This window comes from Medicago truncatula, chromosome 4 (genome assembly GCF_003473485.1).
Source record: "Medicago truncatula cultivar Jemalong A17 chromosome 4, MtrunA17r5.0-ANR, whole genome shotgun sequence".
NCBI lineage: Eukaryota > Viridiplantae > Streptophyta > Magnoliopsida > Fabales > Fabaceae > Medicago > Medicago truncatula.
This window is the reverse complement of record NC_053045.1, coordinates 37,448,260-37,466,377: the sequence shown is the minus strand read 5'-3', so window position 1 is coordinate 37,466,377 and position 18,118 is coordinate 37,448,260. Positions and strand designations below refer to the sequence as shown.

Genomic DNA, 18,118 nt, shown 5'->3' with positions numbered 1-18,118 from the left:
TCATAGGTGTCACAGACACACAACTAATGATTGCATCCGTCTAGAGTATGTCATCATGATCCTCATACAATAAGGAAAGATACGCCAATACACAAAGATAAACTCTACCCTAAAGATAAAGAACAAACCGACTATCCACATTCAAGGAATGCGAGCGACACAACTACTTCCATCACCAAAGAAAATGTTGAAGAAAATAAAGACAACGCTTTGGAGATAGTCATGGCAATCACTCGATCATAAAAAGATTTCAACATGTTACCATCAACACACGCACTTAGTGAACAGTCCATTCATGAGTGCATGGGAAAACTTCCATGTCGCCCTAGTCAACTCAAGATGAGTAATCAATAGTGCAATGAAGAGAACAAACAAAAGGAAGTTCGAAGAGCTTTTTGAGCATCACCCAAAAAAGAAACAGCTATGTCAAAACTTTGGGCAAGCCACCACCGATGACATGATATTTTGCTATAATTTTAGTTAAATTTTATCTAATGCATTAAAATATTTATTTATGGTTTATTTTCATTTTACCACATTTTCCTTTTGTTTTTAGCAAATAGATAATTTAAGAGGAATATGAGCAAATGATGCAAAAAGATAGAAAACACTTGAAAGGATGAAAACTTGTTGACCAAACCAACTCATGGAGCAACCAAGACATCTTCCAACGACCAAGAATTGGAACATTACTCATCAACGAAGCAATGAAACCGAAAGATTAAAGCCTTGATTTTAATGGTTGTGACGACCACTCAAAACTAGGGGTTATAGTCGTAACAACCTTAAGACTTTAATTTTATTTGTTTTTCTCCGTGGAACTTGGAAGAAAATTCTTGTAACTTTTCTTGCTGTTTCAATAAAGTGCATTGTTTTTATTTCTTTGTTTTCTTTATTTTATTACGAAAATCATTACTGTGATGAGTGAATAGTCTCTCTTATATCTTGGGATCATGGAAAGTAGTTCTATGACGAATTTTCCATAATCCATTTCTTTTTTTTTTCTTGTGTGAATTCAAAAACCTAGCCTTATTAATATTCAAAACAAATTGTGGTAAGATGGTTAGAGCTTGAATAATCAATAGATTGATATAAAAAAAATATCAAACAATCATTAGATGTAATCATTTGAGACTAATGTTATCAATGAGGTAACGGAAGTTGAAGTTGATAACAAAGAGATTGAGTGATCGTGACATGATAATTCACTAAAATATTAGACATCGACCAAGTTACCAAAAGGTTAAGGTAGTTGCTGGAACCATATGTCTAGACAAAGTTCTCGAAGGATAAGAAAAACCTAAAAGTTGTTTGGACAAACAGAGTAATATGGCTTAATGGGTCTTACCAACATATGAACCATGTGAATATGAAATTATGTTGGTAAGATATTCCCTTTGTTGTCTGAAAGATAACATATGATATTTTAGAGTTACCTCATCCTTAGGCAACGAGTTCTTCTGACATCAGAAAGGAATAGGATTTGGAAATGTTCATTGTAGTGATGAACTCCAATGATTCTAAAGTGCTTTTATATATTATATTTTCGAAACCAAAATCAACCATCAAATGCTCAAAAATCAAAACTAATATAGTTAAACACTTAGGAGAAAAAGGTTACCTTGAGATACACAAGTTTATTACGACGATATACCCGTACACTTGCAGACATATAAACCACTCTCAATCTATAACTTGACACAAACATAAACTATTTATAACAGGCAACACAACTCGTATCCGTGCGGAACCACATGTATTTTACTAGTATGATATAAAATTATTAATATGAAAACACTTTGTAGGAATGTGTATCAATCTTTTATTTTTTAAATTAAAAAGGGAAATGTTTATTAATCTTAGCACAAAGTGAGGTGCTAATAGGATGTACATTTTTAGTGTTGGAGCAACATACATAAATTGGGCTTAAAGTATACCCAACCAACACATGATTTAACCAAGTTTTCACTTTTCACCACTCTTCATTTTTCTATTCTCTATTTCACTCTTCCTCCTTCTTCTCATATCGGAAGCACCCTCGCTTTTCAAATTGAATCTCTCCGATTGCACTCGAAACCCTAATTTCCATGGATACACTTCAAGCCACATACAAAGACGAAGAAGAAGATGAAGAAATGATTGATCCTTCAACCGTCACAACAACAACCGGACCCTCCGTCGAACCACCCGCTGCCTCCACCGTGGTTGAAATGGAATTAATAGAGGCGCCTCCTGTTACTACCACTACTCCCTCCAATGACGGAAAATCTGAACTCGATCCCTCCGATGAACCCTCCGACGACTCTGCCGAACAGAAGAATTCACCGAAACAGAAAAGAGAACAACCTGATGAAGATGAAGAAGAACCGCTTCCGAAGAAGCAGAAGCAACTTTCCTCTCTGAACCCCGTTAAGGAAGAACCAATTTCATTGCCGGAGGTTAACAATGCTGCTGCTGCTGTGCCAATTCCGACTACAACAACACCGGTGAATGGAACAGCGACGACGAAGAAAACTAAGAAAAAGAATAACAATGTATGGGCAACGAAATCGAAGAAAAAATCGAAGAAAAACAAAAACAACAACAACACAAACACCAACAATAACAACCACACGAACGGTGGAGAAGATAGTGTTCTGATAACACCAGTACAAAGGTTTCCTGATAAAAGCGATGATACACCGGAGATGAAGATATGTTTATCGAAAGTTTACAAAGCGGAGAAAGTTGAGTTGAGTGAGGATAGGTTAAGTGCTGGGAGCACAAAGGGGTATAGAATGGTTAGGGCAACAAGAGGGGTAGTGGAAGGAGCTTGGTATTTTGAGATAAAGGTAGTGAGGTTAGGGGAGAGTGGACATACGCGGTTGGGTTGGACAATGGAGAAGGGTGATTTGCAGGCACCTGTTGGGTATGATGGGAATAGTTTTGGATATAGGGATATTGATGGGAGTAAGATTCATAAGGCTTTGAGGGAGAATTATGGGGATGAGGGTTATGGTGAAGGTGATGTTATTGGGTTTTATATTAATTTGCCTGATGGAGATAAGTTTGCGCCGAAAAATCAGAATTTGGTTTGGTATAAAGGACAACGGTATGCTTATAATCCAGATGCCAAGGAAGATCCACCTGAAGTTGTGCCTGGTTAGTCTTCAAATCTTCTATTTTGTTTATATGTTTTTGCTTTGCTGTTTTATGTTTTTGATGTTGGAATTTTGAACATTATTGATAGCGTATGTTGGATTGATTTGTTACCTTGTGATTAGTATTTTAACTGTAGAGTAGAGTGTAGATGTTAAATACTGATAATTTTTTTTTGCTTGTTTATTATCTCATGGCCAAATTGATAGTTCATTATTTAGGGGTGGGGAGGAGGGTGAGGATTTGGATTGAGAAACAGTTTTTAGCTTCTTGATTGTAAACTTGGTCCCTTAAGTGTGTCTAAATTCTATTGTCAGTGAAACCCTATGAAGTCCATATAAAGTATATACTTAAGAATTGGATATTTATTGGAGTCTGGCACATATCTAAAATCAGACACTACCAACGCTTGTACTAAGAAACATTCTGGTACCCATTCATCTAGAAAGTATCCAGTCACTTTTTAATGTTTTTTCACTGAACCCGATGCGACTCACCGCTTAAGGATATGTGATGGCCTAGATACAGTTCATATATGGACAAAACTTATGTCATGTTCCTTAAATCCAGCTTGTCCTGTTCTTCACCGATAATATATAAAAAGGTATATTATGTAACTGACATATTATATCTGTTGATGAAAAATAACCGTTTTTTGTGAAAGGACCGATGGAACAATGTCTATAGCAGTGTAGGTAAGTTTTATCCTAAATATATTCCCCACCCTCCCCCCACCCCCACAAAAAATAAACCTTACCACCCATTCCTGAACCACATTGCATAGCAAAATAGACCCACTCTTCACCAACTAGGGCTTGCAATCACATGCATCTGCTGGTGTCATATTTTCTCTAGTTTGCACACACTTCTTGCTCAATTGACGTGTGCTCTCATCATCATCACAACAAGTCGTAAGTTCCTTTCATGCTCTGTTCTCTTGTGCATTTGCTGGTGCCTGTTTTTGATCTGAATTGCCGTGTTTTTCTTATTTCGCTGCCCCAAGTTCCTTTCTTGGCAGAGCATCTGCTGAGTTGCTTTCCTATTATATTAATGAATCTAGGATGTGCCATCTCTTGTTTTTCTGAAGTTTCATGTACCATTTCGTGCCTCTATTGTATCATGTATCTGAAATTCCATCAGACGAAAAATCCATACTGTTGGGACCGGCAGAACACAAATAAAAGACGTTAACAACTTAGATGAAGAACAAGAATGTAATAGAAACATGTTTTTTGCACCCATAAATAAACATCGTCTGAGATTTGATAAAACAGAGACTATGACATCCAGAGAGAGAGAGAGAGAGAGAGAGAGAGAGAGAGAGAGAGGGAGGGAGGGAATTTCTTCAAAATATTTTTTTCATTTTTTAATACTTTTTCAAATGGTTGTACATTTAAATCTACTGAATGCTGTGTTGTTTCATCGATAAATGCTCTTAAGTATGTTGATTGGTTTAATCATGGTATGCCATTTTTCGATAAGTGAGACATCTAAGCCTCCCATGCATTTTTGGCTGGTGGTTAGAGTTGTCAGACAGTAAAACCACTAATACAATATGCAAATGTGATCGTAATTTGATCTAGATTTGATTCTATGGGCAATGCTGCTGCCGCATTTCTATCTTAGTCTTAGGGCATGTAGCAATTTGAATTCCTTAATCTATTTCAGAAACTCGGTATCCAGCCCAAGGACCAACTATCCAGGGAACCAATCCTGCCATCCACTAGCGGGGGGCCAATTGAAACCATGGCAAAGCCCTGTATGGACTGGCCCATTGAGTTCCTTAATCTGAATATCTCAATATTCACTGTTGGAAGTTAGGCGGTGCTTGTCATTGATTGCTTGGGATGGGAACCTCAATAGCGTGGAAAAGTGGAAACTGTCAAAGCCCATTAGTCATAAATTTATAATATATAGGGTGCGTTAGGTACACAACTTAATTGGGCGCTTGTTTTTTTAATGCTTATGTACATATAGTTGTAAAATAAATGAGAGAAAAATTCTGCTTTGAACTGTGTATGAACTGGAAACTGTCGAAGCCCATTAGTCATAAATTTATAATATATAGGGTGCGTTAGGTACAAAGCCCATTAGTCATAAATTTATAATATATAGGGTGCATTAGGTACACAACTTAATTGGGCGCTTGTTTTTTTAATTGCTTATGTACATATAGTTGTAAAATAAATGAGAGAAAAATTCTGCTTTGAACTGTGTATAAACTGCTTCCGTAAGTTGCTTAACTTGTTTTAGAAAGGTTGTGAAAATAAGCTGAAAACAATTAATAGAATACAGTTAACTATTTTCATAAGCTCTTCATACCTCTACAATTGAAATGTTGTTTATGACCATTGAACAACTATATTCCTTGCTTACAGAACAACTGTTAAATTTCCTTTGCTGTAAGTTGTATTTTAAGTATGGAATGAAAATTCAATTGGTTTCCAATATTCTCTTTTCTGTGCAGGAAGTGAGATATCTTTCTTCAAAAATGGTGTATGTCAAGGTGTAGCTTTCAAAGACCTCTTTGGTGGTCGTTACTATCCTGCTGCTTCAATGTATACTCTTCCCCATGAACAAAACTGCACAGTAAAGTTCAACTTTGGTCCGGACTTCGAATTTTTTCCTCATGATTTCAATGAACGGCCAATTCCCAAGCCAATGGTTGAAGTTCCTCATCATGGTTTTGAAAATCAAGTTGAAAATGGGGCATTGACTGAGAAGAAATCTAATGGAGAGTTGAATGAGAGTAAATCAAATGGAGAGTCGACTGTGAAGAAATCAACAGGAGAGTCGACTGAGAAGAAATCAAATGGAGAGTCGACTGAGAAGAAATCAAATGGAGAGTCATACGAGCAGAAATCAAATGGAGAGTCGAAGGAGAAGAAATCAGATGAAGAGGCAGAGAAGAAATCAGATGAAGAGGCAAAGGAGAAGAAATCAGATGAAGAGGCGAGGGAGAAGAAATCAGATGAAGAGTCAAACGAGAAGAAATCAGATGAAGAGGTGGAAGAGAATAAATCTTAAGTGTAATATGGGCTACAGTTTGTTGCCAAGTATTTTTTTGCTGCACAGATGGATGGGTTCATATTCTGCTGTAATTTTAGTTGATATTAAATTAAATTGATTTACAAATGACTAGGTTAGTGGTGTAAACTTATGAAGTGGAGAATTCTTAATATTATTAATTAAATCCAGGGAAATTCTTATAATTTTCAGAGGTATACTCAGATATTTTGTAGTTTGTTTGGCATTGTCCTTTTCCCCTTTTGGATATTTTTGCCATATCTATTTTAAAGTCACAAATGCATGAATCATTTTTTGATAACTTCTCAAAAATAAAACTATCGAGCTATTCATATGATATAATTAAGATCAGGAAAAGTTATTAACGATTAAGACGTTCTTTGATTGTTCTTCCTTGGCATTCACCACCTGGAGTCCGTTTATTCATGTAATCAGGTCTCAGGGATGACCCAAAAGGCCAATAAAGCCCGGGAAATTTGAAATAGTGTTGTACCTTCTGAACATGGAGTGGATGAAAATGAAATATATAGTGTGTTGTTGATTTAGGAAAATCACATTATGAACCGTAAGTAACCATGGCATTTGCTTGTTCATGTATCTTATATTCATGTCAACTATAAATATAAAGGTAAACAGTGTTTCCAAATATATATAATAATAATAGTATTGTGGTATACATGGTATGTGAATCTTATGTATTTGTATCAGGAAACAACGCAATTCTAATGAAATGGAGAGTTGAGACCCTCCTGAGAAGACAATGGATGCAATGGTTGGTGTCTCTTGGAAGCGAACGATGGCGTTTTCCTGAACGATGCCCGCTTCTTGATACGTCGCAGTGTTTGCTTTGTGTAGATACTGTGAAGGAAAGGTACAACTCTCTCCTTAAATTTGAGAATGAAAAAGAAAATAACTCTATGCAACATGAGGATGAAGATGACCACAGCTAGGTCCCACCATTTTGAATAATCAACTTTCATTCCAAGCAATGTTTTGAGGATGATTTCTCCTTTCAGTTTTGGCTCACCAGGGTTTTCAGGATCAAACTCCATCCCAATCATATCATTCTTGAAAGCTCCCTGCATTGCCCATAATCACTAAGGTTATGTCACACACTCCCAATTATCAAAAATATTTTGTAATGTCTTAAAATTTGTTTTTATAAACTCCCAATTATAGAAGTTAAATATACAAAGTGTATGAGGAGTTTACCCTCATTTTCTCTTTGATAGTAGACATGATTTATACATGAACCAATATATGATAAGTACCTGTTAAATAAGTTCTTAATTAAAAAGCGTCTGCAAAGCGATAATTAAGTCGCCATTTCATATCCTTTTGATTGTGTGCTTCAGATTTTCTTTCTTATATTGTTTGAGAATTTTGATACTCTTGAATTTACCTGCAAACCCCATGCTCCATAATTGATGTATGAAATAGGGTAACGCCAGAAGAATTTGGGAAGATCACGAATCTGCCGGAAATAGCCAGCAGTCATCATCATAAGACCCTGTACACATATATGTTTTACATTAGCAACCATAATCGAGTTTAGTTTTTATACACTGTTATTGTAAAAAGTTTTACACTGTCATCAAATCATAGTAAATCATATATGCGATTATAAAGATAATTATGATTAAAGTCGAACGTTTTTAATGATCCGATGATTTGAGTTTAGTGGATATGCACTGAAAGTGTAAATACTTTTACACCGTCATCCAATAGAAACTCACCATCTTGCCATACAGGCCTATCTCGTACCCATCTTTTAAAGATAACTATTAAATACTCTATTTCTATTGAACGATGATATAAAACTAGTTTACACGGACCGTACATATCTTTTTTTTTTTTTTTTTTTCCTTCCTCAAAATATAAAGGCTGATGGTACTTACAATATAACCTGCTCCAATTATCAATCCCATAAGAAAATTGGGAACCAATGCAGCTATAATCATCATTGAGCTCTCCACAACAGCTATACAGCCCAAAAGATCCAAACAGATATACAAAAGATGCGAAAACTCAGAACGAAACTTAACCATGTAATATGTTATAGACCCTGTAGCAAATGACATCACTGCTATAAAAGGAAATGAAGAGAGAAAATTTGACAGAATGTAGACTGCAATTCCATAATATCCATTCAGCCTTTCTTTGTAGAAGACCTGCATAAGACAAGAATTAGAGACAGAATAAAACATGTCTTTAATTCCCTCACTAAATGTTAGAGACGACGAAATTTGCGATAGCGCAGCATTTGATTTGATACCTTCATTTCCTCTATGAATGATGGGAATCCTCCTATGGACATGAATGTCATGAAACCCGAGATAAAAGCGCCACATGCTCCTCTTGCTAAAATGGCTGTATAACTTGATCCAATGTCATAAAAGATTGTTCCGACACACAAAGATAAGGCGACATAGATTGTTAACCTTATCCAATAGTACCCTACATCTCTAGACATGTTGACAAAAGATCTATGAGTCAAAGTTGATAGTTGCTTCAACCATTTGGCTTGGCTCTTGCTTTTACTTTCATAATTATGTCCTTCCTGTAATTAAAATGATTCCTTGGCCTTTACATTTACATATAAAATGTTCATGTTTGAATAACAATATCCTATGAGTAAAGGGTTACTTACAAAATTTGAGATTTGTTTGATTCTTGCTCTTGCACAAGTTGCATATTCTGACCAACGGTATTTCTCTATGAGTATTGCTTTGATTTCTGCTGTTGATAAGTTCATTGTTGGTGGTGCCAATGTTTTTGGCTCCTGCATTCAAAAGAATTAATAGTGGAGATAGTGAGATACAAAGAATTGGTTAATGATAAATATGAGAAATTGTTATATACATGTGTTCTCCCGGAGGACATCATAGTAGTTGTGACAGTATCAAAGTCTGAATTAATACAACGTAGGAAATGATCTGAAGGGTTTCTTCTACTTGGACATGGGAATCCTGCTTTGCCAAAGAACTGCATGTAAATACATGGATATATAAATTAATATGATTAAGATTCGTTATAGGAGAAAAACATCAAACTTGTATGTACATTTTAATGTAGTAAAATTTATAACTAGATTGCAAGAAATTAATCTAATTATAAATTTTAATGGCACTTGACCCCTTCATGTGAATTTTGTCACATGACTCGTGAGATATTCAAATCCCAAAACTTTGAGTTTGGAATGCATCTCCCTTAAATGAAGCACTAATCATAGAAGCTAACAAGAGGGACCATAGTTTTTTTTTTGAAGGGAATAAGAGGGACCGACCATAGTTCCCAACACATGAATAAATAAATGAATATTTCGTGTGTCACATTAGAAATATTCCACTGTCTAATATTATTTGTTATTTTAAAATACAAATAGAATATTTATTAGGTTTTACTCAATGTTATCTTCATTTATTAAACCTCTAAGAAAAAAAAATCTTTATATCAAAGTAGTTGCAAATATATGGTGACTTGATAACGGTCCAGGGTACAATGATATTTTGGTTTTTAAAACAGCAGTGATAACATATTATTTTTAATTGAAAATTGGAATAAATAATGAAAGTAAATATGAGAGGGAGAGATTGATATTAAAAAATGTACCTCAACTGCATTTTCAGCTGGTCCAAAGTAAATTGTTTGACCCCCAGAAAGTAGAAATAGATCATCAAATAATGCAAAAACCTCACTACTTGGTTGATGAATTGAAGAAATAACAGTTTTCCCATCATGAGCAATGTTTCTCAAAGTTTGAGCAACAAAATATGCTGAGGCACTGTCCAAACCACTTGTTGGCTCATCAAGGAACAAGAGACATGGCCTAGTAAGAATTTCAAGTGCTATGCTAGTTCTTTTCTTTTCTCCACCACTTATACCTCTTAAGTGCCAATTTCCTATAAGTCTATCAGCACAATCTTGAAGACCCATCTCCATTATTGTTCCTTCTACAATGTCATTTACCTCTTCTTTTGTCATTGTAGCTGGAAGCCTTAAATTTGCTGAGTAAGATATTGTCTCTCTCACTGTTAGTGTTCCCAACAATATGTCTTCTTGTGTCACATAAGCCTATATAGTGTTTCATACATAATAAAAACATATTATTATAGGACATTGTTAATTTATTCTTTGCTGGTTAATACTCATTATCATAAATTTATAAAAGAATATAATGACTTAAAAAGTGGATTATATGTATGTAAGATGTTAGTTACTTACTACAACCCCATAGTCTAATCTCCTTTTCTTTCCATTTAAAAGCACATTACCAGACATGATAACATTTCCAGAGAGTCTACCTGAAATGCAACAAATCTCAATTTATATATCCAATGTTGAAATTGAAATCCTTAGCATTGGTAATTTGTTCATAAGAAATCTCAATAATATAAACTAATCTAGTTATAAAATTTCATTACCTTATGTCCAAAATAACGGCTTAGGTTCTAGGACTTTAGATTATTAATTAGCATTCACCCACCAATTTTTGTTATAGTACATATATATACATGCATTTTTCTTTGTTTGGATTGGACAACACTAAATGTACAGGTACATGCATTTTGCTCATATATTATTATACATGCATTTTTTTTTTCTTTCCAACTAACGTCCATGACAATGAAGTCAAATATTAAATTCTCACTGTCAAGAGTAGATGTTAGTACTATGTTAGTTATGAACTGCCGCTGAATAATTGAACTTTATTTATCTTTATAGGATAGATAAAGTAACATGGGTCATAGGAGTGTGAGTAGGTCTTGTTTGTTGGGTGTGGTATAGATGTTTATGAACCCACAAATGCATTTTTCTTTATTCCCAATTCACATTTTGAAATAAATAATCAGTGTATGTATGTCGCTATATATATATATATATATAGATATAATATTCTGCTAATTTTTATCGATCTTAAAAAAAATACCATGCTTTTGCTCCATTCTTTTGAAGAAAATAAATAATTGAAGAGTAATGCAGGTACAATTTAATGGCTTCATGTGCTCATCATTTTACATTTGATGATGAATCTACATCATTTGATTTCAACCTTGTACCGGCAAATTTAGTATGAACTTTTAATCTAGTCTACTGTGGATAAAATGCTAAGGGAATGCAAAAGCTAATATATGAATAAAAAATAAAAAATAAAATGGCTTTCTAGCTAAATATGGACATAATGAAATGACTATAATGAGCAAAATGAATGTGATGAACGGAATAAAATGGAATGGAATTGTTCTTAATAAATTAAGGTGTGGATTTGAAAATGGTTTTTAGAAAGATAAAAAAATGCGGCAGAAGAAAGTGAAATAAAACAATATTTTGATTTTGGTGACAACTAGGGTACCTATGGAAGAATGGTGGGTAATTTACCCCAACTAATACACATTAGCCATATAAGCACATTTTTAAGTGGTATCCATGAACTATCTTGACCCCACCAACAAATTGTTCATTTTCATTGGTTAGTGGGTAAATTACCCACCATTCTTCAAAGGTAATCTAGAAAAAACCTTTGAGTTTATTTTATGAAATAAAAAATTTAGTCATATTATTTCAAAATTTTAGAATGAAATTTAACAAAATTATCATTCTATTATTTTAAAAATGAATGAGATGAAATATAAAGCTATAAATTCTATTCTTTTATGTAGAAAAATATAATAATAAAATGTTATAGAATAAAAAATATATAGTAAAAGCCATAATTATAAATTGGGAGGCTTAACATTTCCATTTCCATTTCAGTTATATTATATTTTTCAACATATCTAACTATGAGTTGATGGTAGATGGATGTTGGCTTGGAAATGGTTCAAGTGAACCAACGAATAGAATGTCAATCAACCACCGACATTAATGGATTGCTTCTGGTGACAAGAGGTTTGAATCCTTTGAACAAATGGTTAGAGAAAAAATGACAAAATTTCTATGTATGCTAACAAGTGCACTAATAACATATATTAACAAGTGCTCTAATAACACATGTTAATATTTTAAAAATATTAATACTTAACAACGATCGAGAAACAATAGATTTTATACAATTCAAAACATTACAAAAAATATTTGGACTTAAATATGTTGTTTTTTTTTTTTTGTACATTTTTTGTTGTTGTTAATCATCCGATTTCTAGAGGATGAACACTAGCAATCCGGAAAGTTGGGTAAGTAAACTCAGTTTTGTTTTATCACCCAAAATAATATGTTTTATTTTTTCATTCCAAAAAGAAAAATTAGAACCGCTTTGTATTAGCTTAGTTTTGTACCGAAATGCTTTTAGATAGAGTGGTGATACGTTGACCATCATAGGTGGCACATACCTCTTTTACCACACACATAAATGTGACACGTGGCTATGTGACCCTCACCACCCCACCTAACACTCTCTTTTACATGGTGTGAAATTATTAAAATGTCCTTTCACATGAGATGTAGGGAAAAAAGGGTGTCAACATAACATTATTGTTTCGGACACCAAATAACAATCCTCATAGATTTTGTGGTCGTGAGAAGAAAACAATTGCAACAATTGTTAGTGAATTTGTTAAAATTTTGATGAGATATTGTAATTTTGCCAAATCTATGTTTTGGAGGTTCTAAAAAATTAAAGTTATCTTCCCTAAAAAATAAATAAATTACAGTTATCTTAATTTAGACACTGACCGTAATATCAAACATGCACATCGTCTCTTTCCTGTTAATTGCTTTCATTTGTTCATCCATGGAGGAAAAAACAGATACATTTTCTCTAATCAATTTCTTTGTATATATTCTTTTTTCTTCAGTAATCACGTTTACTTAGGCCTTCCTTCAGTTATAGGGTGATTTGAAGCACATAACCCCTCATAGCAACAAGAATATTATATAACTCACCCCACTTTGCAATATACAAAAGGGAACAAGATGATAGAGAAGACTTAGTTCATTTTCTTTGCTTAAAAAAAGACTTAGTTCATTTTAAGAGATGTATACATTTTAAAAATAATGTAGTTAGTAAAAAAGAGATATAGAGTTTTTATTTATTTTTTAATCAAATAGTTAAGAGAGAATAGATGTATATATATGTATATAATTTGAAGTGCGTTATTTAGTACAAAAACCAACATGAATGACCTAAAAATAAAAATAAAAATCATATATATAGAATGCAAGAGATATTTTTCATGACTTGTGATTTTCATGGGGTAGGAAGTAAAACAAACCTGCCAAAGCATCAAGAAGAGTAGATTTTCCAGAACCAGATGGACCCATAATAGCCATGATTCTGTTTGGTTCAACATATCCATTCAAACCATTAAGCAATCTTCTTGTATGTCCATTGCCAAAGTTTGGAATTACAACACTCAAATCTTCCCACACAAGATGCATCCCTCTTTTTGAACCTCTCATCATTTCAATAGGGTTGCTAACACCTTTACTATTGTCTTTGGCATTGTCTTGCTCTATCTCCATTTCCTCAAACAAAAAAGTAACAAAATCAAAATAAAGATTTTTAATTGATTGAAATCAAAGAGAAAACAAATAACATTTTGCTTTGTGTAGCCAAATAGTTAGCTAGCTTGTATATATATATATATATATATACATGTACATGGTTCACGCGTGGTAAAATGGGTCACCACTCACTTTGTTTTTTTGTGAGGGATTAATAATTGTTACTATATGATGAGTTGCAATTATAGTTATTGTCCTCCAACAGTAACCAACTATGGAATATTAATATCGTTATTCAGTGATATGGGCTTTGCATGTGCAGGGGAATCGGTGAAAGACACATCCCAAGTTCACTAAAGTACTAACTATCATATTCAAAATTAATTTGTCAATAAAAAAATAATATACATTACATCAATTCAAAAATAATATATGTAGGTTTTTTTTACAAGCAATAATAATATATCTTTTTGATCTAAATTTTATATTTCAAGCACCACGAAAAAAACCATATTCTAATTAAATATAAGGTTAAAGATGTATCTAATATGGACCTCTAAAAAATGGTCCAAAGATGGACGCTTACCATTTTTAATAAAAATAATTTTATAATAATAAAAAATGAAGAAAAAATAAATTTTAAAGTTACTAAAAATAGTGAGGTCCACATTTTGACCAAGTCCATATAAGATGGTCTCTAAGGTTAAACTCATCGGATAATGGACATCAATATTAAATATTTTAAATTCAGGTCATTAAATATTCAATATTTTAATTCATATTAATAAAATTAATGTTCTAATTTCAATATTTACATTTATTCAAATTTAATTTTATAAAAGGCATAATCAATATTTTCAAATAACCCTTCCTTCCTTAACACTTCTAGTATTCTAAAAAAAAATTGCAACTCTATTGTTGGCTATAAGTAAAACTCTATAATTGTCAACATATTAAACACACACCGTCTATTTTCTCAATATATGTGCAAATGAAAAAAGTTGTTTAAAGGAGTGCTAGGAAGTGCAACACACCCTATTTTATTAGATAGAATCAATGCAAGGTTTACATTTTGAAAATAGGTCATGCATAAAATGGTGGTACTCGTATGAACTCTTCTTAATAAATAAATGAGTGTTAGAGAAAGTATTAACAAGACAGTGTTTCTAACACTCATCTGTTTAGAATAAAAGATACATATGCCCTTCAATTTTAAATATGAATTAAAAAATACCTATAAAAGTACTTTCAGATATAAGTAAATTTTCAGTAAAAAGTATATAAGTAAATCCACATTGACTATGTACATTGTATAAGCAACACCCTCCTAGAGCCTCATTGCAATTGTATAACCTCTTTTTTATTCTAACATGGTATCAATAAGCATCAGGTATACTGATCCAAAACCCTAAACCTATCTCTACCATCATTGGTCTCTTTTTCCCCCTCAACCACCCGCGTCAGCCACAATTACTCTTTCTCTCTTCTCGAATTCCAACGCTTAACCTTTCCATATGCCTACCATGTCCGATGACAACCACTCCCCCTCTTCTCTTACCAAAAATTCGACTCCTTCTTCTCACTCTACTACTCTGGCAACAACGACATCATCTTCTACCCGCTCTACCTTCACCATCTCAAACATCACAAATTTCATTAAAATTACCTTCAGTATCGAAAAAGGGCCAATATAACACATGATCCGAATTTTTCAAAATTCATGGCCAATATAATGAGTTCATCAAGTCATTGATCACATTATTCCAACCGAAGTTGCACCCTTACAATCAGAGTTTAACTTATTGTCCTATACATTTATGACTAATCAATTTACAATCATGTTATCTTAAATATAGAGATATGCATATAAGAAAGTTGATTGTGCTGCTAAAATTTACTGAAAATTTATATTTTTTTTAAGAGTTTAATATTGAGGAAAGAGAATTAATTAATATTTACATAAAATAATTTAGGGCATTTTATAAAAACCTAAAAGAGAAAGTTTTTTCTATTTCCCTTTTATTGAAATAAGTGATTTACATATCTATTTCGTTTTTTTTTTTTTTTTTTTTTTTTTTTTTTTTTTTTGTGATTTAGTTGTCTTAGTGTGACCTTGTTTTGTTCGTCGTCTTTGTGCGACGTTGTTTGCTTTTCTTGTTTCGTTCAGGTATTTGTTCGGTTCAGATTGTCAGACCATCTTCGATCCAGTGCAGATCAAATCAATGACTTTGGAGTCGTCAACGTTGCAGATCCGGAGACATGGGTATTCCGGAGGCTTAAATATAGTCATATGTGTAGTCTTTAGTACTTTGCCGTTTTATGCTATTAACATGGATGTTGTGAGTTTGTTCACAGATTCATCCTTTTTGTTTTTAGCGAATTTTCATTGTATTGATGTACTCTACCAATTTGAATGAATGAATATCTTTTATTTTTGTCAAAAAAAAAAAAGAGAGAAAGTTTTGAACTGTTGAATTTTTTTTAGACATTTCAAAGAATTTGATTATACAAATTTCAAAAATTATTATATTTACTTCCTCAACAAGGTTAGTAATTTCCAATAATTAACCCACTTGAAAATTTGAAATGAATCTTATTTTTCTTGGATTAATTGATTTTTTATTTATTTATAATCAAGACAAGATAAGATCTAGCATTAATTTATCCATTATTAAGTTCATTATGTGTATTAATGTTCTTTCCGTTGAGTGGATTAATGATGAAGAGGGTGTGATAACTATTCTCACCTAACAAACAAACCTTCTAACGATAGGGAAGTGAAAATTGGCAGAATGGGATCATGTCTTTAAAGTTAGAGCACTAAGATATTATGTTTCTTAGTATCGAAATCCAATGTTCCATTTATTTTTCAACCGTTAATTAATTATTCTCAAGCTTCCACATGTACGTACATATATAAATATCTTAGGTCTTTTAATATCCGATTCCATATTTGTATATTTTTGGACAGTCACATAAGAGATATAGAAATGATACTTTTATCTTAGCCTCTGGGATATATCTTCCTTAAAATAGAAATTGAATTAACTCTTCTGCAGCATCAAGGGGCTAACTTCAACTGTCTTGTCTTGTCTTATAGCAATACAGTACAAATTTTCCCCTACTTGCTTCAAAGTGGGGACCTTAAACTAAAGTTGAATGACATCAAGGCCATGAGAAATGGTAGATGAAAACTCCATTACATGTTCATGTTTGATGATTATGTTTGTCAAAATAAGTTTGGCTTCATTGTGTCATGCTTCTACAAATTTATCTCTATCTTTATTTTTTTTGAAACACTATCTCTATCTTGTATAAATGTTATTGGCATATGTTGTTTTTTTGAGAGGATTATAGTAATAAGTTTGTATAAATGCACCTCCTACTAACCCCCACACCCTATCCACCAAGAAAAAACCTTAATGCATAACACAACATTATACATTGAATAAGCAACAATCGTTTTCATGTAGACTATGACTGACTATACGTGCATGTTTAGAATTACGATAAATTTAACAAAGTTACGGATTGGCATTTAAAGTGTATAATTTTTGTTAAAATCCTTGAGTTATACATTACATAAAGTGAATTTAAATCTCATCTAAAAAATTTGGTGATCAAATGAAATTTCCTGACAATAATATATATAACTTCAATAACACATTAGAATCACATGAAATATAGTTGCTTCCATAGAGTTTGAGAGAATAAAGTCAATCAAGATTTTAGAATCGCTCTCAAAAATCACATTATTTTACCAGATATTTCAATCATATTTTGTCATAATTAATATTATTCGTTTTATTATTTTTAAAAAAACTAAAATATCTTAGACAAATTCTTTCTTGAAGTCAAAGGAACTATGAATGTGCTATAATAACCAAACAGTAAAATAAATAATCGTTCCTATAGAAAGAAACTTTTGGGGGGCACATGGAGCAGCTTTGGCAATGTTTAAATTGAAAGCTGGGACACTGTACAATCTGCACCATCCTGCACAAAAGTTACAATAGAAGAAGTAAACCCCAGCATCTACTTATTTGCACATCTTATCACCCATTATTACTAAAAGCATAGATAGGAAATAAGTTCCACAGAATTGCCACTTTTAACATGCATACGTAATTTACTCATCTCAAATTGATTCAACTAACCTCTATGCACTCTTCTTCAGCATTCATCAAATGTTCTACCTAACATAATAATAACAACATAAAACTAGACCTAACTCTCATTTGGTATATGTTTCCTTAACTGGGGCCGTTTGATATTTTTAAATTTTATCTCTAACCAAAGACAAATTACAAAACTAAAATCGAACCTTGATACAAAGAGGTGCAATGTTAACGAAACAATGATATATGTCATAGTTCAAACATTCATAATATTTATGACAAATGGATAGCTCGGGTGAAAACATGTGTTTGTGGGAGTCTCACGGAGGAAATTAATATTAGAAGAGGTTTAAAACAAGGATACCCACTAGCTCCTTTTTTATTCTTTTTGG

The 18,118-nt window shown here is 32.7% G+C and overlaps 2 protein-coding genes across 4 annotated transcripts; one reads left to right on the top strand and one right to left on the bottom strand.

Annotated features, from left to right (window-relative positions):
* Positions 1-1,980: 1,980 nt before the first annotated feature.
* LOC11442855 (protein TRAUCO) lies at positions 1,981-6,466 on the top strand. Its single transcript, XM_003607314.4, has 2 exons — positions 1,981-3,141; positions 5,606-6,466. The coding sequence occupies exons 1-2, from the start codon at positions 2,088-2,090 to the stop codon at positions 6,163-6,165; spliced, it is 1,614 nt and encodes a 537-aa protein (XP_003607362.1). The 5' UTR covers positions 1,981-2,087; the 3' UTR covers positions 6,166-6,466.
* Positions 6,467-6,788: 322 nt separating this feature from the next.
* On the bottom strand, positions 6,789-13,752 carry LOC11446636 (ABC transporter G family member 15). Of its 3 annotated transcripts, XM_024782523.2 has the most exons (10): positions 13,377-13,752; positions 10,390-10,469; positions 9,778-10,239; positions 9,028-9,150; positions 8,816-8,947; positions 8,441-8,725; positions 8,064-8,336; positions 7,568-7,675; positions 7,378-7,436; positions 7,109-7,244 (listed from the first exon to the last, which is right to left on the bottom strand). In XM_024782523.2, the coding sequence occupies exons 1-9, from the start codon at positions 13,624-13,626 to the stop codon at positions 7,380-7,382; spliced, it is 1,770 nt and encodes a 589-aa protein (XP_024638291.1). In that variant the 5' UTR covers positions 13,627-13,752; the 3' UTR covers positions 7,109-7,244; positions 7,378-7,379. The 3 variants fall into 3 exon arrangements, 2 of the variants coding, with proteins under 2 accessions (XP_003607361.1, XP_024638291.1); XM_003607313.3 differs by lacking the exon at positions 7,378-7,436 and having other exon boundaries at positions 6,789-7,244; positions 13,377-13,626; XR_005645736.1 differs by lacking the exon at positions 7,378-7,436 and having other exon boundaries at positions 7,107-7,244; positions 7,437-7,675.
* Between the last annotated feature and the right edge of the window lie 4,366 nt (positions 13,753-18,118).